A 21,681-nucleotide genomic window follows, 5' to 3' on the forward strand; every position below is an offset into this window, starting at 1 on the left:
AGGGATTTTAAAGGGATTTTATAATTTTTCTAATACAGGTTAATTAATATATATTTTAATTTGGCTTTTAAATATTTATTGTATAGCTCTGTTTTTATTTACCTGTAAGCCGCCCTGAGTCCCTCGGGAGAAGGGCGGGGTATAAATTAAAGTAATAAATAAATAAATAAATAAATAAATAAATAAATAAATAAATAAAATTAAGATTGCTGGAAGAAATATCAACAACCTCAGACATGCAAATGATACTCTAATGGCAAAAAATTAAGAGCCTCTTGATGAGAGAGAAAGGAGAGTGCAAACGTTGGCTTGAAACTCAACATAAAACAAATGAACAAACCCTAAGATCATGGCATGGCAAATAGAATGGGAAAAATGGAAGCAATGACAGATTTTATTTTCTTGGGATCCAAGATCACTGCACATGATGATCATAGCCACAAAATTAAAAGGTATTTGCTCCTTGGGAGGAAAGCTATGGCAAATCTAGACAGCATATTAAAAAGCAGAGACATCACCTTTTCAAGAAAAGTCTGTATAGTCAAAGCTATGGTTTTCCCATGTTTGGCTCTGAGTGTTGCACCATAAAGAAAGTGAAACAATTGATGCTTTAAAATTGTGATGTTGAAGAAGACTCTATAGAGTCCCTTAGTTGATTCTAAAGGAAATAAACCATGACTGTCCTTTGGGAGGTCAGATAATGAAACTGAAGCTCAAATGCATTGGCCACCAAATAAGAAGTGAAGAGTCATTGGAAAAAGACCCTGATGTTGGGAAAAAAATGAAGGCAAAAGGAGAAGGGGACACCAGAGAATGAAATGGATTGAAAGGGTCATCAACACAGTGGGCATGGGTTTTGTTGGACTATGGAAGATAGTAGAGGACCGGGGACCCCAGCATGGTGTGGTCCATGGAGTTGCAGAAGGTTGGGCCCAATTTAGTGATTGAACAACTACATATTTCATCTATTCTCAACATTCTAGATGTATATTACATATTCACCAATTACATATTTAAAGAGAATGAATAAAAAAGAGAGCAACTTATTCCTTTTTTTGAAAAAAAAGTTAAAATAATGTGTAATTGATGTAATTTCCCTAAAAAGATAGCCATCATTATATCTTGGGAGTTTTGATAAAAAAATTACATACAAATTTATGAGGTATGAGAAGAAGTACATTTCTGTTTCTTTTATTTTTCTTTCCTTGTGCTTCTGGGTAACATCTTGTTTCCATATTCTATTTTTTTCATAATGTTGAGCTATCTAATATGTCCCCTTCTACATTGTTTTGGATGATACCTGCCAGGCTTTTTCAAGTAGATACTCTTGTCTCATGTTTTTTATCTTTGCCTTCTCTTTTGACTTGGATGAAGTTAAGGCATACAAAGCATATGCTATAATGTAAACGGCATTGTAGATACTATAACTGTGACCAGACATGCTTGTGTCAAACAGTGTTCCAGGTAGACTATCCAACCTTTCTTCCCCAGTGCATATCTTATCATCTCTCTGTGGTAAACTGGATTTTGAGAAATCACAATTAAATGCATCTTTCCAGAAGATTCTGATAAACCCATCTTTATTTTCTGAGAGGGGGTTTCGTCCCTTCTGAAATTTCTGGAATCCTCTAGGGTAGTTTGTATGAACAGCAAATGATAGAGCTCCATGGAGGAAATGTATGTCCCAATCTCTTAGAAAACCAGGAGATGTAAAATCCATCTGGGCTGTCATAATCCACACTCGGCTTTCAATTGTTACATCAGAAAATTGTGAAAATTGAAAAACTGTTCTTAAGACACTAATAGTATGTATTTCACCTTGAATGATAACAGTATTGGCAGTACTTCCTATGACAATATGTGAAGTTGCAAACCATTCTGATGCAATTGCAGCAAAATTGCCTGAAAAGGACATTTGGGGCATTGTTTCTAAGAAGTCCACACAGATACCCTTCTGAGAATATAAGGGAAGTATGTGCTGTACAAATACATCTCCATTGTCATTATCATAAGAAATCACACCAATCCAGGTCCACTTGAAATACAGTAGCAACTCAAGAATGCCAAAATAGTGATGGATTGCATTGGGAAACATATGGTGAAAAAATATGTCTTCATTTTTGTCATTTATTATTGGGGAAAACCCATATAAAATCTTGGCCCAAAAAAAAACCAACAAGAAAAGAGATCAGACACAAACAAAATGAATTTTCTCATACTTTTAGTAGAAAGATAAACCATTAGAACTGGTTTCATTCTTTTCTGTTTTCATATTTGTATTTATATATTTTTTCTGAACATTTAAATATTTCTTATGACAAATATGCAAGGTAATTTATTTTTCTAGACCACAGGTATTTCAGGAAATATTATTATTTCATAAGACATTTTGCTATTGAACAGCATCGACTGCAATTTTATGCATAGGTTTGAACTTTCCAAAGCTTTTTCAAAAACTCCAAAGCAATGTTTCTCAGCTTGATCATAACTGAAGATGGATCATAAGCTTTCTAACAGACAGGAACCAGCAGGTGAAACTAGATAAAACCACACTGAATACCCATTCCATTAGCACAGGAGCCCTCCGGAGCTGTGTGCTCTCTCCTTTATTCTTTTCTCTCTATACCAATGACAGTATTTCGAAGGATCCCTCTGTTAAAGTACTGAAGTTTGCAGAAGACACAACAGTCATTGGTCTCATCTGAGATGATGAGGACTCTGCACACAGAGGAGGGGTAGAACAACAAGTCCTGTGGTACAGTCAGAACAATCTACAGCTGAATACTTTTAAAACTTTAGATATGGTAGTAGATTTTAGAAGAAGCCCTCCTATTCTATTACATCTTACAATATTAGACAACACAGTATCAACAGTAAAGACCTTCAAGTTTCTGTGTTCTATAATCTCCCAGGACTTGAAAGGGACACCTAACATAAGAACCACCATTAAAAAGGCACAACAAAGAATGTTCTTCCTGTGTCAACTCAGAAAGCTCAGATTGCCCAAGGATCTGCTGATCTGGTTCTACAGAAGATGTATTGAGTCTATCATTTGTACCTCTATAACTGTCTGGTTTGGCACAGCAACAAACAGGAGAGGTACAGACTTCAATGGATAGTTATGACTGCAGAAAAAAACAATTGCAACCTCCCTGCATTTCATTCAGGACCTGTATACAGCATGAACCAGAAAGAGGACTGAGAAAATTACAGATCCCTTATATCCTGGACATAAACTGATTCAGCTTCTACCTTCAGGATGCCACTATAGGGCATTGCATGCCAAAACAACTAGACACAAAGATAGTTTCTTCCCCCATGCCATCACTGTGCTATTCCTAACTCCTCCTCTTCTGCCCAAAGATATTTAGCCATGTAGTAGGCTGCATTGATATTATCCTTCTCACCTTCACATCTTTCTCATCTTCTCACCTCTCATCTTTCCTACCACCTTCTCCTATTGGTATATTATGATTTATCAATTGTTGTATCTTATGAATAACAATAACAACAGCAACAGCAACAGCAACAGCAACAGCAACAGCAACAGCAACAGCAACAGCAACAGCAACAACAACAACAACAACAACAACAACAACAACAACAATAATAATAATAATAATAATAATAATAATAATAATAATAATAATAATAATAATAATAATAATAATAGAGTTGGAAGGGACCTTGGAGGTCTTCTAGTCCAACTCCCTGCTCAGGCAGGAAACCCTATACCATTTCAGACAAATGGCTGTCCAGTCTCTTCTTAAAAACTTCCAGTGTTGGAGCATTCACAGCTTCTAAAGGCAAGTTGTTCCACTGATTAATGGTTCTAACTGTCAGGAAATTTCTCCTTAGTTCTAGGTTGCTTCTCTCATTGATTAGCTTCCATCCATTGCTTCTTGCCCTGCCTTCAGGGGCTTTGAAGAAAAGTTTGACTCCCTCTTCTTTGTGGCAACCCCTGACATATTGGAACACTGTTATCATGTCACTCCAAATCCTTCTCTTCATTAAACTAGACATACCCAATTCCAGCAACTGTTCCTTATATGTTTTAGTCTTGATTTCCCTAATGATTGTATGTTATGAATACAGCAGAGCAGAGCGGAGCGGAGCGGAGCGGAGCGGAGCAGAGCAGAGCAGAGCAGAGCAGAGCAGAACAGAACAGAACAGAACAGAACAGAACAGAACAGAACAGAATAGAATAGAATAGAATAGAATAGAATAGAATAGAATAGGAGATGGATTCATTTATACTTTCCAAATTATTTTTAATTTCCTAGTGGTTTAAGATAATTGTTGTTTGAATTAGTTGCAACATCTCATACATCTCCAATTTGACTTCACGGCAAAAAAAACTCTCAGAAGTTAATAATAATGGAGAGGGAGTAGATAAAGCAGATAACTGAATATAAATTGGAGGAAAGAGATTTAAAGATGGAACCTAATAATATAAGGAAGTATGACTTGACTCAAGTGGAGAAGGACTTACAAGAAACATTGGACATGTAAAAGATAACTTGTACTCTAAGACCACAAAATAAATCTGAGGATAAGAAAAAAGATTTGATAAAATGGATTGCAGAACTATCAGGAGTACCATGAGAAATGGGGATACAAGGGATGATGAGAGAAACTAAGAGAGAAAGAAAAGACAGGATCTTTAATGAATATGAAGGGGCAAAATATTTTTACAAAGACTTGTTGCTTTGTAGGATTATGGAAAGACTTTTTGATTCAATGGAATAATTGATTGGGGAAGATGTTTGGCAAAAGAAGAAGGCTAAAGTGAGAATTGAGGAATTAGATGATGGGATGTATCAGAGATAATATTTAAAAATTAAACACTTGCTTGACTATGGTTGAAGAAATAGAAAGATTTTAGCTTAAGAGAGATGAACCCCCCAAGTAATATAGTATTCTTTCTTTTCTCTTTTTTTTACTTTGTTTTTTGATATGAGAAATATAAAAAAGGTTTGGGATGGTCAATATAAAGGAAATGTTTTAGATATTTAAAGGTAATTGACCTTAAGAAAATTCCAACGAATAATTAAAAATAATGTTTTGAATTGAATTAAAAGATTAGATGATTGGATTTATTAATGGAACATCTAAAGATTAAACATATATTTAATTATGGGTAAAAATAACAGAAAAAATTGGAAATAAATATATATTAATTTAAGAGGGATATGTATTTTAAGTAATATATTATTTTCTTATTCTTTTCTCTCTCTTTTTTCTCTCTTCTATTTTTTTGTGTTTTTTTTTTACTTTTTAAGACATGAGAAATGTAGGGATGGCCTATATGAGGAAAATAGATTTAAATACTTAAATGTAATTAACCTTGAGAAAATCTTAATCAGTAAGAATGTTTTGAACATTGTAGGGAAAACAAATTTAAATAAGAATTATAAATAGGATTTATAATGAGGCAACCAAGATGAACAGATAGAAAAGAAGCATGATGTTGATGTGATTATTATTTGTAGAAATTTTAGAAAAATCTTTATATTTAATTGTTATCTATCAAACTAATAAGAATTGTATCAATTCAAGATTGGCAAAGAGAATATTATTGAAAGAAAAGAAAATCAAGCAAAGCTATTATGTGGACTTTGGAATATAGAAATTGATTGTTAGTGATTACTTTGCAAATATAAGCCCAGACAAAACGTTGTTTACCAAATATTAAGGTGTTTATGTTAAAAAAATCAATAAAATATATTTTTTTAAAAAATTAAGTGTGGCAACTTTTCCAGCATCCAATTACAGTTTGACCAACTACTGTTTCAGTGCTTCATAAATACATCACCTAGCAAAGTCATAAAATTTCCATCTTTCATCTCCCATTTACCAAACTATCTTAAACTTAATGAACCTGAATATTTCATATCTTTTTTACCTGTGGAATCTTGTAGGTGCTCAAGATGTTTGTCATGTGGAGACAGACTTGAGAATTAGGTCCCCCAATGACTCCCACAATCTTATTCTGAATATCACATTTGTAATTAGGGATGAGCTTGTCCTGAGTGGATAAAAGTTCCATTGAGGCAAGATAGATCCATCTTGGCAAAAAATAGCTGTTTAAGATGTGGAAGCCCAAACTGACATTGGGTAAGATTTGAAGATTCTCATTGAGTTCCTTCACAGCAAATGCCAAGGCCAGGATATGCTGGTAATTCTGAGTGAACATCCTAGGTTATGAGCAATAGGTCCCAGGTTACAGACAAAAGACAAATGCAGATATGTCAGATATGTCCAAGAAACATACATTAAAAAAAACCAGGACATACGTTTCTGTTAAAGCAATGGAAATTGAGACAAAAATATGCAGATATGTACATAGTAAAAACTAAAGTGAAATAGTAATTTATATCAAATCAAATGTATTGGAAGATTTGGATTAATCAAAAGAGAGCAGGGAGAATATTAATAAAAAATATGAAAAGAAAAAATTAAAGCAATCATGCTGGCTTCTACATATGCTCCAAATAAAAATGAAAAACCATGTTATAATATATTGCAAATTAGCAAATATTAAAAAGGAGGGAAACAAATGTAACACATTGTTTTCCCTTTTCTTTCTTTTCTGCTTATTATCTTTTTGTATTTTAATATTGTTAAACTTGCTTTGCCCAACTCTTTTTCCATTTTAATATATGCTGTATATATGTACAGAAATATCTGTATTTATTATCGTGCATATTATATTCTAATTTTATATATATTTAAATTGTATACAAACATCTCTCTCTACCTACCTACCTACCTACCTACCTATCTACATACATACATACATACATACATACATACATACATACATACGCGGGAGAAAACCCGAATAACTAAAGACCTACATACAAACACCCGCGAAAACCTCAGAAAACATATATATATATATACATATATATATATATACATATATATATATATATACATATATATACATACCTGACATTCATAATAGAAAACAACTACAGAAAGCTTCTATTATATCTTTGCAATTTGCAATTTGCAATAAACACATGGGAATTTTTATATATAGTACTAATGTGTTGAATAAAATCTGCCATCTTCTCTTCTTTTCATGCCTAAATTGGAGCTTTAGATGAAACCCCCGCATGAAACTAACTAGCATCTGGCCACATAGAAGATGCATTTGATTTTTCAGCCTAAGGTACTTACAAAAGGTCATCAAAAGTTTCATCAGAAGGTAGCTTCTGAAATGTTATTGTACTTGAAAAAATGTAGACTTGAGAGGTAATGCTAGCAATGATGAAATCCCCAGGCTGGTAATACTTGTGGAGAATAGGCAGAGGTGCCTTAATAGGACACTTAGCCAGAGGAATCATTCTCTGACCATAAAGTACAACCGCTAGCACTATCATCAGTGCCAAAAATAACATGATTTTATCTGAGAGTCTTTCTGCTTTATTCCAAATAGTCTGATCCCTCATTGATTTTTTAGCTCACATGGTATCACTCAACTGATTGAAGCCAGAATTGTATAGAATCCTATACCAATAATCATAACTGTACGTCTGCCTGTTTCATCCCTTATGAAAGGGAATACGAGATCATTGTTCATATCAATAAAACATAAGACATTAGTACACTTGATTGTTGACTTATCCTCCTGTCCTGAGGGAATATTCATGATTTGTATAGTATTAATTGTGGTTATTTCATAATTACAGTGAGATTAGGAAATAGTTACCAATTTTTAATTCTATATTCTCTCAAAAATTTTCAGAGCTCAACATGTTGATGACACCTCAGCTGGCATCTCCCCAATCTATCTCTTTGAAAGAATTCTCTGTAGCAGTGCCTGCCCACTGTACTCCCAAGTTTTGGATGTCACCAACTCTGTTAATATTTGTATATATGCATTTATCTCTTTCTGCATATTTGTCTATGTGTTTGTGTGAAGGTAAGAAAGAGAAAACGAATGACAAGGAAAGAAAAAAACAGTTATATCTCCTGAGCTTCTTTCTATTGAGGAATTAACATCTCATTTTTTCCCATCCTGTTTGGCCATTTTATTCCTCAATTCTAAAAATCTTAAATTTGATCTTTGTTTTTTTTTCAACACAACATCCATATAAGACTTCCATTCTTTCAAATATTTGTGTTGTTTGGTTATATGATAATGAAGTAGGAGGAACCAGTTAATGGAATATTATGGGATGACTTTGCCTCATATGCATGTATGACTTTCATGTAACTTTATATCCAATCTGCAATACTCTTACTTTTGTTTGCTATGGCAAATTGTATAAAAATTGTATAAAAATAATTTCTGCTATGTTCTTTGGTTAGGAAACCAATAGGCATCATCTTCTTAGGATTAAGATGGCGGTGCCTGGATTGGCTGCAGTTGCATTGACTCTCGAAGGTGAAAAGATTTTGTAGGGATATAAGGAATATAGGCCAAATGACCGGGAAGGTTTTAATGTGTTTGAGCAACATAGTGGGACTAAGCTAACATATGACCAACAATCTTTGCTGGTATGGTGTGTTTTTAGCTGTTTCGGAACTGTTGGTGAGACCTTTAAAAGTTGTTTGCACTGTTTGAAATTGTTCTGCCAGCCGCAAGATCTGGCACAGCGACAGATTCTATTGCAAATCAGGGCTGTTTCCAAATGAGGCAGAGGAGGAGAGGTCCCGGGGCTTATGGAGCAAAGGAACTGGATGAGGCTGTTGGCAGGCCCAGAGGAAGGGAGAGAGGCTTTTGGAGGAATTGTAGGTGGCAGCAGCCTGCTCCAGGGGTGGAAAGGAGTGAGGCCCCTTTAAGGAAAAGGTGAAAGAGACAGATCAGAACAAAAGAAGTATTTGAGGTTGTCGTGCAGGAATTTGAGGGCTAATCCACAAGGAGCTCTGTTTCCATCTGTCCTGTTTCCCATCTTTCACTCACTAGAGACTAAAATAGACATTCTGAAACTTGATCTGGCCATGAACAAGGAGTGTATACTGGAGATGATGATCCTTTGAGAGCTGTATGCAACAAAATTTCATTTTGATGTATACCGATTGGTGTACATTCAAAGTGACAATAAAGTTGTTGTTGTTATTATTATTATTTTGCTTCTATACAGAAATAAAAGACTTTTCTTTTCTTAATACTTTGTGGAAATTGGCTTCTTTATACCCGGTTTACATAGCTAGACAACCTTCAGGCTTACATTTCATTACTTTTCAACTTTTTGCATAAAATAATCTTTTTGCAGTTACTTAAAATCTGTGATTGTTTAGAAGAGCCATGAAAATCTGGCTCTTTATCAAGGCCTTCCTTGTGGGGAAGTGAGATCCTTCATTTCATTTTGCTGGTGATCTTTTTATGTTTATTTTTTGTATTCATTTTATTGTAATATCTTAAATGTTGTGAACCAACCAAAGCATTTGAAAGGTATGTGGCATTAAAATGTAATAAATTCTGTTTTATATTATGATTTTTCAGTGCTTTGTGTTAATGTTGACTCTTAATAGGAAGGGAAGATGGAAGAACATTTTACAAGCATGGAAAAAAATGAATATCAATGTGGCACTACTGAAATTAAGAAAGAACAGTTTTTTAAAGACAAGAAAATTCCAGAAAAAACTGCTGAAGATATCAGAGAAACAATTATTGAATCCCTAAAATAAGATATGGAATGGGAGAGAGAAGATACAAATGTATAAGTAGATAAAGTGAGAGAATTAATAAAAATATTGCAAAGTTAAGATATATGTTTGCAGTTCATCAGGAAGAAGACAAGAAAACAGGTTCTGCAACAACACTTCAGTACCAAGGTGAGTGTTAGTACTTATTAGAATTTTGTGCAAGAGAAAAGAAAATACCAAAAACTAAATGAGGCAGTGTCTATCATTCATAAAACAATAGTATGATACAATACAATACGATACGGTATGGCATGGTACAGTACAATACAATACAATACAATACAATACAATACAATACAATACAATACAATACAATACAATACAATACAATACAATACAATACAATACAATACAATTATATTTTCTCTTTCTTCCTCAAATCATTCTAGAAGATTTGGGGAAATCAGAGAAATTCTTTATGCTAATTCTTCATTGAACTGTAAAGTGTCCAAGAGATTGAAGACTTGTCACTAGGCAGAGTGATGCTAAGTGGAGAAATGGAAGTAATATAAAGAAAATTTTCAAGAGCATATGAAAAATAATGATCTATTGAAGTTTTGTGATCAGAAGTCATGGCCTTAAGTATCCAAGACTTTCTAACCATATCCAAGCAGATAGGAAAAACCCACATTTTTCAAGTGGTTGATAGGATTGAAGATATGAAAGATGTGTCTAGTTCAAGTGACTGATAGTCAAGAACTGTGCACACCTGGACCTTCAGCCCAAGAATGTTATTATTAGGAATGGTTTGGGGGAAAACAGGCCAAATACAAAGAGGATGACCACCAACATGACTCTGGAATTTTAGTACTGACGGATTTTGGTGAGTCCCTGGAACAACCAGAAGAGATTGGTGGATTGTCATCAATTGTGAATGCTTCATTTTGAACCAGTTTCAGTTTCTGAATGATCTTCAGAGAATATATCTTTCACTGAAACAATATTATGGAATTATACTGTATTTCTTCCCTGTCATTAACTGTTTTTTAGTATTCAGATTAGGCCTTAGTAGAATAACAAAGCATTTGGGGAAAAAAATGCAGCCCAGTAATCCTGCACTGGAAGAGAGAATAGAAAAGATCTCCACGGCCATCATGTATTTTCCTTTGGTGCTCAGATATGTTGGAAAAAAGGACAACCAGACATTGCAAAACCATAGCAGGCTGAAGAAGATAAACTTGGTTTCATTAAAACTGTCTGGTAAATGCCGAGCTTGAAAAGCCACACTGAAACCAACAATGGCAAGGAAAAGCAGGTAAAGTAAAACACAATAAAACATGAGAGTAGAGCCTTCATTACATCCAAGGATGATTTTATCTGATACTAAGTTCATATCAGCACTTGGGTATGGGGGTGAGGTTACAAGCCATACAGTGCAAACAATGACTTGAATGAGAGAACAAGAAACAACAATGTAATTATCTAATTGTTTGCCCAGCCATTGTCTCATCTTGGATCCTGGTACTGAAGCCATGAAAACTAAAATCACAATGATGGTTTTGGCCAATATACAAGAAATGACTACTGAGAAGACAATCCCAAAAGCTGTTTGTCGCAAAAGGCAGGTGATCTTTTCAGGTTTTCCAATGAATAATAAACTGCAAAGAAATGAGAGTACAAGGGAGACAAGGAGAAGGTAGGTGATGTTCCGGTTGTTGGCCTTAACTATGGGAGTGTCCTGGTATTTGATGAATATCCCAAGCACCACAGTGGCAATGCAAGCAAAGATGATTGTGACAGTGGCCAAACTGATGCCTAACGGGTCTTCATAAGATAAGAAAACTATATGTTTTGGAAGACATGAGTCATGGTTGTTGTTTGGATACTGTCCTTCTGGGCATGGCAAACAATTATCCATGTCTATATAAATGAAGGAACGAACATATGAATGAACACATTGATATTATTACAATGTAGAAGATAAGTAATATTGAAAGAAATAAGAATATAGCATAGTAGATCCTGGTTAATTCTTTGACTGGAGGCTCCCTGGCTATTAGAGAGTTATTAGCTATAGTAAGGGCACTAATAGAGTCACAGTCAGTGAAACTGTATGGAAGTTAACTTAATTAAGATTACCTCTTTGATTAATCTACCAAATATTAGAACTAATACAAAATAGGTCCAAACTATTTGTTATTTTTTTGCTTATTTACATATCTCAAAATATTAAAATAAGGTGGCATATGAAGCCATAGATATTAGGTGAAAGATACACAGTAAAAATATTTTTTTTTAAAAAGTAGGCTTTCATCTCACTGGTTAGAAAATGAATTCCTAGCTCATTGTAAATATATAACACAGTTCATTGTAATATATAACATGTGCATAATATCTCAAGATATCATTTTCAAACTACAAGAAAAGAACAGATCCTTGGAGTTTCTACAAGAAATTCATCTTACAGGTTTTCTAAAGAGTTCATTAAAAAGTGGAGACCAGTCCACATTAATCTGGCTAATCTATAAATGGAGGAGATGCAAATTTATGACAATTAGAATTTACATTTGGTTGGATAGAGCAGCACATAAGCCTTTAGCGAGGAAGCTAAGGCAGAATGCCAAAGACAATTCTGGTTTTGAGAGAACAAGTAGTCAGCATTTCATGACCTTAATTTCTTTATAGACCTATTAGCAAACTTCCTTTAGCATGCAGAGTCTATGCCTTTCTCTTGGTATTCATTGGGGTTTTATTTATTAATTGGCTGTATATCTTAAGGCTGAGATGACAAGGTTCATTGTTTCTGGGAAGGTACAGTAATTAAGGAGGAGATAAAATATTTTCCTTAATTTCACTCATCCCAATCAACCTTCTATTATCTCTAAATTTATTCCACTTAGATTTTCGTGGTATGGTTAATGTTTATAAACTGAAGAAATCTTACCTTTCTGACTTGTAATCTTGCCTTCCGGACATGGAGAGCACTCATAGCAGCAAAATGGCTTTCCTTCTATTTTGGCCCTACTGGAACCAGAATGACAATTGTCATTACACAGGGAACGAGGTCTTTTCTAAATGAAGGAGACAATATTTTTTTAAAAGAAAATATCAGTTTGGTAGTTAGAGACATTGCTCTTACTGAAATGCAGACACATATTCTATTTGCAATACCTGAGAAGATCCTCAGAATGAGACATAATAATGATCACTTCTATATGGGGCATAGATGCAATGGCAAACATTTACAGGGTTATGTGCATCATGGAAATAATGAAATAATGAAATATATTTACTAATCAATGTGTTGTATACAACAGACAGGAATTTAGGTTCATTTTAACTCATACCTTGGTCACTTATCCAAGGCAATAACCTCATTCCTCTTAATAGCAAGCTCAGTTCCTTGACAGCAGGATGGAAGTATTTTACTATTGTCCTCCAGGGTTCTTTTGTAGCAACATATTCTAAACCCTGGAGTTTTCACTTATGAAGCTATTCTAGTTCTCAATAAACTTTATAATCACATACCATACTTTAGAGCAATTTCAATTCAAAAGATGACTTCCATTTCTAAATAGCTCTATTGATGTTACAGCAGAACAGTAGGTCATCTTCCAGAATAAGTAGAGTTCTTGACGTAAAACCATTTACTTAATGACAATTTGAAATTACGATGGACTTTAGAGCTATTGTCTGAGTGATTTACAATATCAGCATCTTGCTCCAAACAATCTGGATCCTCATTTTACTGACCTCAGAAGGATGGAAGGCTGAGTCAAACTTGAGCTGTGTCAGGATCAAACTCTTAGCTATGGGCAGAGTCAGCCTGAAATAATGCATTCTAACCACTGTGCCACCATATATCTGGTTATATCTGGTTATATCATATATTGTACATTTCCCAGAGCCCCTTTCTGAGGGAGATGGACAGTTAAGAAATATAAAGTATAAATAAATAAATATGCTGTAGCATACAGTACAATGCAATCCTTTAGAATGTTGACCTATTTTGGTGAAAAAGACCTAAGCAGCATAACACTCTTCTGAAGTTCTTCAGAAGGTTGTTAAGATACTGTCATATAATTGCACATTAAACTATAGAACACATCCAAATTTAAAATACAATTATAATACCTGAATAAATAAATTCAATAGATGAAAAAGTTACATTTTGTGAATATTCAGAATGTAAATTAAGCAATTCTCAAATCTGTACAAAATGTATACCTGGTTAAATGTTGTGGGCCATACAATGGAGTCTTCATGAATGTTGAGTGATTTGGAAGAGAAAGAGTTTGGGTCTACCCATCCAACTTTGATTTTTGTAAATGTTTTATTTGAAAATGTGACCCAGTTAATAATATCAAATCCAGCAATTATATACCCTTTATCATCAAAGGAAACATTTTCTCCAGCACTGTTTTTGAAGGAAGCATTTCTTATAAACTTGTGGAACTAAATTAGAGAGAAGGTAGAGAGAAAATTATTCTATGGGAATTGTAATACTACTTAAAAAGAAGATGAATGATTTTTGAGGGGGGGAAATCTACTGAAATATGAGGAGAAGAAGAAGGAGAAAATATTCAAGTCAGTTGCCTCAGTAGAGTAGTGACACCACCTGATACGTTTGAGAGACATATTTGGGAAACAAATTACTTTTAATTTACTAGAAGCTGTTCTGTTCAGGTGTGCTGTATTTCTTTCTTATGATTTGAAACTTGCAACACAAATGAAGCTATTTTCCATTCAATTTTTCCAGTAGAAATTTTACAGTTGAAAAATAATAACATATTGATCGAGAATGTTCTACAATGTTAACAGAAATACATTCATATAAACACATTCAAAATGAAACAAACAAAATAGACACACCAAAATATTATATGTATACACATTTCATCTATTCTCAACATTCTAGATGTGTGCATTACATGTTCAGCAAATACAAATTTAAAGGGGAAGAATAAAAAAGAGATATTCCAGTTCCTTCTTTCAGTATTTAAATATAATGTGTACTTTAAGTAATTTCTTTCATTACATCTTGGGAATTTTGATAATAAATTACCTAAATATTTATGAGGTACAAAAAGTACATTTTTTATTGTTTCATATTTCTTTTCTGGCGCTTCTGGGTAACATTTTGTCCCCAAGTTCTATTGTTGCCATAACATCAAACTATCTACTGTGTCTCCTTCTATAATGCTTTGGAAGATACCTGCCAGGCTTCTTCAAGTAGATATTCTTGTCTCATGTTTTTTATCTTTGCCCTCTCTTTTGACTTGGATGAAATTATGGCATACAAAGCATATGCCATAATGTAAACTGCATTATAGATACTATAACTGAGACCAGACATAATTGTATCAAACAAGGTCCCAGATACACTCTCCAATTTTTCCTCCCCAGTGCAGATCTCCTCATCGCTTTCTTCTAGAGTGGAACTTGAGAATTCACAATTAAAAACATCTTTCCAGAAAATTCTAATAAAGCCATCTCTGTTTTCTGAGAGAGGATTTCTTTCCTTCTGAAATTTCTGGAATCCTCTAGGATAATTTGTATGAACAGCAAGTGATAGAGCTCCATGGAGGAAATGTATGTCCCAATCTCTTGTAAAACCAGGAGATGCAAAATCCATCTGGGCTGTAATAATATATACTCGGTTTTCAATTGTTAGATTGTAAAAATGCAAAAAGTGGAAAAGTGTTCTTAAGATACTAATAGTGTGTATTTCACCTTGTATAATAACAACATTGGCAGTACTTCCAGTGACCATATGTGAAGTTACAAACCATTCCATTGCAATTGCAGCCACATCGCCTGAAAAAGACATTTTAGGCATTGTTTCTATGAAGTCCACACAGATACCTTTCTGAGAATAAAAGGGAAGTACATGCTGTACAAATATATCTCCATTGTCATCATCAGAAACAATCACACCAATCCAGGTCCACTTGAAATGCAGTAGCAACTGAAGAATGCCCAAATAATGATGGGTTGCATTGGGAAACATCTTGTGAAAAAAATGTTTGGTTTCGTCATTTATTACAGGAGAAGACCCATATAAGAACTTGAAAAATAAACACAGGAGGAAGAAGTTTTCTGAATCTTTTCATACTTTTATTAGAAAACAGACCACTAGAACTGGTTTCATTAATTTTTCTGTTCATATTTTTATCTTATATATTTAGCTGATCATTTAAATATTTCTTGTGACAAATCTTCAAAGCAATATATATTTTCTAAATATTTTCATAATATTCAGGAAATATGATTTCTTAAGATGTTTTTTATATTGAACTGCAATCTTTTCATATATATTCAGACTTCCCATAGCTTTTTTCAAAAATTCTAAATTCTAAATCAGTGTTTCTCAGCAAATAGTGGCATATGGATGGATTATTGCAAAGTACAGACAGTCCTTGCTTAACAAAGTTAAATTATGATGGACCCCCCAAAAAAGGTTCCCACGGCTCAGTTCTGAAATTTTGATTATGTCATCCACTCTGTAGTCACATGACTGCATTTTGGATGTTGGACAACCACTTCATCTTTACAACTATGGCAGCATTCTGTGATCGCATGACACAATTTACAATATTCCTCGCTGGAAACTATATGGTCACATGACTTATGACAGAAAATTCTAGAATTCATACAATCATATGTTGAGGGCTACCTGTATTCTAATTTATTATAAGTACAAAAATATGCCAAAGTTTTCAGCACCTAACCATAGATTAATCACCATTTTTTCAGTGCTTCATAAATATATCACCTAGCAGCTTAATAAAATTTCTATTTTCTATTTCTCACTTACAAATCTACCTTAAATATAGTGAACCTGATTGTTTTGTATCTTTTTTCTTTTACCTGTGGAATTTTGTAAGTACTCAAGATGTTTGCCATGTGGAGACAGACTTCAGAAGTAGGTCCCCCAATGACCCCCACAATCATATTGCAAATATCACATTTGTAGTTAGGGATGAACTTGTCCTGAGTGGATAGAAGTTCCATTGAGGCAAGATAGGTCCACCTTGCCAAAAAATAGCTGTTTAAGATGTGGAAGCCCAAACTGACATTGGGTAAGATTTGAGGATTCCCATTGAGTTCCTTCACAGCAAATACCAAGGCCAGGATGTGCTGGTAATTCTGAGTGAACATCCTAGGTTATGAGCAATAGGATCCAGGTTAACACATTCTTTAGATCTTATTACTAATTCTATCTTGACACCATCATTCTTGTAATTGGCCCCTTGAAAATAGAAGAATCATTGTATGGAATAGGTTTGAAACATACTATGTAAAATATACATGCCAATGGATGAAATTCTCCATAAAAATGTAACCAAAGATTCCACAAATGAAAAAAACAAAATGCAGATATTGTTTGCCTCCAAGAAACTTATATAAAAACAGGACATAAGTTTCTGTTAAAGCAAAAAATTGGGACAAGAATATATAACTGCTGTACAGAGTTATAAATAAAGTGAAATCACAAATCTATATCAAATCTATCTGGAACTACCTGGCTGGGAAGATTTGGATCAACCAAAAGAGAGCAGGGAAGATATTAATCTAAAAAATATGAAAAGAAAAGAGGATAAATCAATCATTCTGGATTCTACATATGTTCCAAATAAAAATGAAGAACAATTTTATGGTGATAAGAACCACCAGGTTAAATCAGGCTGCCTTTGGACTTTGGACATAGGAATGGCAACATCTGAACAATGAAAATGGATGCTCGAGTATAGAACTTTTGATTGAACTCAACAATATTTATTGGGATACTAGCTGTACCCAGCCACGCTTTGCTGTGGCTCAGTCTGATTAAATGGAAAAGAAAGAAAAGAGAAAGCGCACGTTTGTAATATGTTTAATTTCACAATGCTTGTGAGTATACAATATTTTTTGTTGTTCCATTGTCTGTGCAGATATAGAGATTATCTGGTTTGCCAACTCTACAACACGCAGCATATAATTGTCCATGTGAGAATCATATTATTTTTTGTATTTTTGTATTTTTGTATTTTGTATTTTTTGTATTTTGTGTATATTATTTGTTTTTAATATGCTGTGAACCGCCCTGAGTCCTATGGGAGAAGGGCGGTATACAAATTAAAATAATAATAATAATAATAATAATAATAATAATAATAATAATAATAATAATAATAATAATAATAATAATATAAAAACACGCGCGTATTCGAATGCAACGTTGTGTTAAAATTTCAAAGCAATTGGTGAAGAACTTTTGGAGATTTAAGATTTTGAACAAACAAATGTTTACATTTTTATTTATATAGATTGTTGGATTATGAAAAACACAATAAAAGGCAAAACTTTAGTTGAACTTGATAGGATAGGGCATTTACTCTACACTAAAAGTACCAAAGGTGGGTGATGTATCGGACTTAGTTTTACAATCAACCAAAAGCTGAAAGACTTTGTAGTAAAATTTGAAAGTATATCAGATAGAGTAGCTCAATGCATCATTCAATTGAACAAACATCATCCAAGCTTACATGCCAGCAATAAGTTACAATGAAGATGAAGTCAAAGAGTTATATGACAATGTCACCTGCCTTCAAGACAAAGAAAAATGCCAACACAAAATACTTTAATGCAAGAATAGGAAGACCAATACCTGGAGAAAAAGCAACTGGATTGTATGGAAGTGGTGAATGAGATAATAGAGGCAACAGGTTAGTAAATTTTGCTGAAGGACAGGAATTTTATATCATGAACTCATTTTACAAGAAAAAAGCTAGCAGAAAATGGACATGGAAGATTCCATCTGGGTACACAAGCAAAATTGACTACATCAAGTGATAAAACTATATTCTGCAATTGTACTGTCATCAATCACTTTAACATTGGAAGTGAACATCAGATGGTACAAGCTAAAGTGAATATATACTGTCAAAAAGAGGGTATTAAAATGATAAAGACATCACAAAAACAAAAATGAAGAGTGATAAGCTTTACAGGAGAGAATAGTGGTTTTGAGATTAACCTATCAAATTGCTTTGCTCTATTGCAAGATTTGGAAGAGATGGACATTACGGACCAAAATGAACAAATACTCAAATGAATCTGCTACATCTAAAGCATAGCCGGAAAAACACTTTGTACAGTCAAATGTCTCTGGTGAAATTATTGATTTAATGAAAAAAAAAAGATGGACAATGAAGAATTCCAAAGTTTCACTAATAAACTGAGGTATATTGAACTTTGCAAGTCCACAAGAAAATGTATCCAAGAAGAAATGTGTCAGTTTAAAATGAATCTTGTGAAAAAAGCAATTAAAAAACAACAACAAAGGGATTAGTAGAGCAAAATGCAAGCTTATAAATACAAGAATGAAGGTTTTTGTATTGAAATGTGAAGATGGCTCTGTGTGTAGAACAAGACAGGAAATGTTAGAAATAATTGGAAAATTCTATTCAGAGCTATACAAAGATCAAGACCACTCAAAAGTAACAACACCCACAAATGAGGAAAAGCCAGATATCATAGTGGAGGAAATAAATATCAAGTGCCATAAATTCAATGAAAAAATGGCAAACATCAGCAAGTATTGTGGGCCCAATTGGCAAAGGAAATCTCAGGACCATGTTGGTTGGAAACATGTGGAAGAGGCCTTCATCCTGCAGTGAATAGACAATGGCTAAAATGATGATGATGAATTTAACATATACATATCTATACACAAAACTTAGACAGATGACAGGTAAATAGATGATATAGATAGATATTGGAGAGAGGAGGAGGAAGAGAAAGAGAGAGAAAGAGAGAGAGAACATGTTTTTTCTATTAGAGAACAATGCTTATAGAGATGCATTTTAGTAGCTTTCTTTCGTTTTCATGGTTTTCAGGCATATAAAATAGAAGATTATTTTTATATAGTGATTATGTCTCACATTCATGCTATTGGATAATTATAGGCAGCTTCTGAATGCTGGAGATATCTTCATATCTTTTGCAGTTTGCAATTTTCAATAAAAAATAAGCACATTGATACATTAATAATCTAAAGTGTTCAATTAAATCTGCCATCTTCTCTTCTTTTCATCCTCAGGTTGGAGTTTAGATCAAACTCCTGCATGAAAATAACTAGTATAAAACTAACTGACCACATAGAAGATATATTTTGTTTTTCATTTCTAAGGTACTTACAAAAGATCATCAAATGTTTCATCAGAAGGCTGCTTCTGAAAAGTTACTGGACTTGAAAAAATGTAGACTTGAGAGGTAATACTAGCAATGATAAAATCCCCAAGCTGGTAATACTTATGGACAATAGGCAGAGGTGCCTTAATAGGACACTTAGTGAGAGGAATCTTTCTCTGACCATAAAGTACAACCATTAGGACTATCATCAGTGCCAAAAATAACATGACTGAGAGTCTTCCTGCTTTATTCCAAATAATCTCACCCTCGTTAAATTTTTAACACCATACGACAATACTTAGCTCACTGAAAGGCAGAATCATAAGGAATCAACTATCAATAATCCTATCAGTGTAGTTCTGCCTGTCTCATCCCTCATGAAAGGGAACATGACATCGTTGTTCATATTAATTAAACATGAGATATTAGTACACTTGACTGTTCACTTATCCTCCTATCCTGGGGGAATGCTTGTGAACCAGGAGGTTACTGAATAGCATTAATTATGGTTAATTTCATAATTACAGTGAGATGGGGGAATATTTACCAATTTTGATTTCTATTTTTCTCAAAAAGTTTTAGAGCTCAATGTTTATGACACCTCAGCTGGCATGTTTATGACACCTCAGCTGGCATCATTCCAATCTATCTCTATGAAAGAATAGTCTGTGGCAGTGCCTGCTCTTTGTGATAAGGTTATTCCCACATTTTGGGTATCCCCAGCTGTGTTGATTTTTGAATGTATGCATCTGTGTGTCCGTGTATATTTTTGTGAACAATAACCATCTATAGAAGCTGTAGGTTTAGAAAATAAGGATCCAATGCTTTCTAACAAGATATATGGAGGGATAAGAAAACTCCACATTTTAAAATGGTTGATAGATTGCACGCTATGAAAGATAAGTTGCTTTGTAGTTATGCTATTAAACAGAAATAGACCTAACCTAGTCTCTTTTAGATGGCACAGATTTTCACAGCAAACAATAAGCCAGTTAGTAATCTCAAGCAAGTAGTGGAGTGTATAATGCCAAATAATTACTAGAAGGCAAAATCAGGAAATTGCTTTTGCTTACTTTAGCTAAGTGATGTAAGGGAATTCACTGGAGAAAGCAATTATGTTTGGAAGAGATAATATCAAGCACTAGGGAAATCAGGAGATCCAGGCAGTTCAAAATGTATATAAAGATTTATTGTAAACTTAAGCTCTCTGCAAGAATCTGAACTACTGATGGTCAAGCAAAATTAGCGGGAGAATAGAGAGGAATTCAAGATGGGCTGGATTTAGTTCTCTTGTGGGTGCAAAGGAACTAATAACGGATTCTCCCTTGGAATCAGCCTGATCATTTCCTACATCAGGGCTTTTCAACCTTTTCACTCATTGTACCACTTTTAGGATAGGGCAATATCCGAGTACCACCAGTCGCCCAGCAAGGTATCAAAAACTTGACCCCCCCAAAAAAAGAGGGGAAAAATGATAACGTACAGGTAGTCCTCGACTTACAACAATTTGCTTAGTGACTGTTCGAAGTTACAACGGCACTGAAAAAGTGACTTATGACCATTTTTCACACTTATGACTGTTGCAGCATCCCCAGGGTCATGTGATTTACATTCAGATGCTTGGCAACTGATTCATACTTATGACGGTCACTGTGTCCCAGGGTCATTTGATTACCTTTTGTAACTTTTTGACAAGCGAAGTAAATGGCCGGGGTGGGAGGGGTGGGGTGGCCAGCTCATCACTCAGGTTGCAGGGTGCCTGTGTGGGTGGGGGGAATCCATGGGTCTCTGGTGGAGGGGAGTGGGACTGCCCTCCTTCCCTCCCTCTCTCCCAAACTTTTCAATAGGCATGTTACTGTTTATACTCTGAAGGGCAAATATGCTGCTTGCTAAGTGAAGCCC

The 21,681-nt window shown here is 34.2% G+C and overlaps 2 protein-coding genes across 2 annotated transcripts in view; both read right to left on the bottom strand.

The window, feature by feature from the left end:
• LOC107289526 (vomeronasal type-2 receptor 26-like) overlaps positions 1-6,196 on the bottom strand; it is a 28,621-nt gene extending 22,425 nt beyond the window's left edge. The window contains exons 1-2 of the mRNA XM_029284559.1: positions 5,906-6,196; positions 1,301-1,954 (exon numbers count right to left, since the gene is read on the bottom strand). Of these exons, the coding sequence (XP_029140392.1) occupies positions 1,301-1,954; positions 5,906-6,196 (945 nt within the window). The remainder of the gene's footprint in view (positions 1-1,300; positions 1,955-5,905) is intronic.
• A 4,410-nt stretch (positions 6,197-10,606) lies between these two features.
• Positions 10,607-19,976, bottom strand: LOC114922717 (vomeronasal type-2 receptor 26-like). The gene is made up of 5 exons (XM_029284560.1): positions 19,786-19,976; positions 16,474-16,765; positions 14,819-15,670; positions 12,548-12,674; positions 10,607-11,523 (listed from the first exon to the last, which is right to left on the bottom strand). Exons 1-5 carry the CDS (start codon positions 19,974-19,976, stop codon positions 10,607-10,609), a joined length of 2,379 nt encoding a protein of 792 aa, XP_029140393.1.
• Between the last annotated feature and the right edge of the window lie 1,705 nt (positions 19,977-21,681).

The sequence above is a fragment of the Protobothrops mucrosquamatus genome, unplaced genomic scaffold, assembly GCF_001527695.2.
Source record: "Protobothrops mucrosquamatus isolate PMUCROS unplaced genomic scaffold, P.Mucros_1.0 scaffold711, whole genome shotgun sequence".
Classification (NCBI taxonomy): Eukaryota; Metazoa; Chordata; class Lepidosauria; order Squamata; family Viperidae; genus Protobothrops; species Protobothrops mucrosquamatus.

What these genes read in the sequence shown, in the direction of transcription:
- LOC114922717 (XM_029284560.1), bottom strand. Translation starts at nt 19,976, where the DNA reads ATGGTTGTACTTTATGGTCAGAGAAAGATTCCTCTCACTAAGTGTCCT. An exon ending in GAAACATTTGATGATCTTTT is followed by an intron (nt 16,766 to 19,785) that starts GTAAGTACCTTA and finishes CTCATAACCTAG; the next exon opens with GATGTTCACTCAGAATTACC. An exon ending in TACTTGAAGAAGCCTGGCAG is followed by an intron (nt 12,675 to 14,818) that starts GTATCTTCCAAA and finishes TCCTTCATTTAG; the next exon opens with AAAAGACCTCGTTCCCTGTG.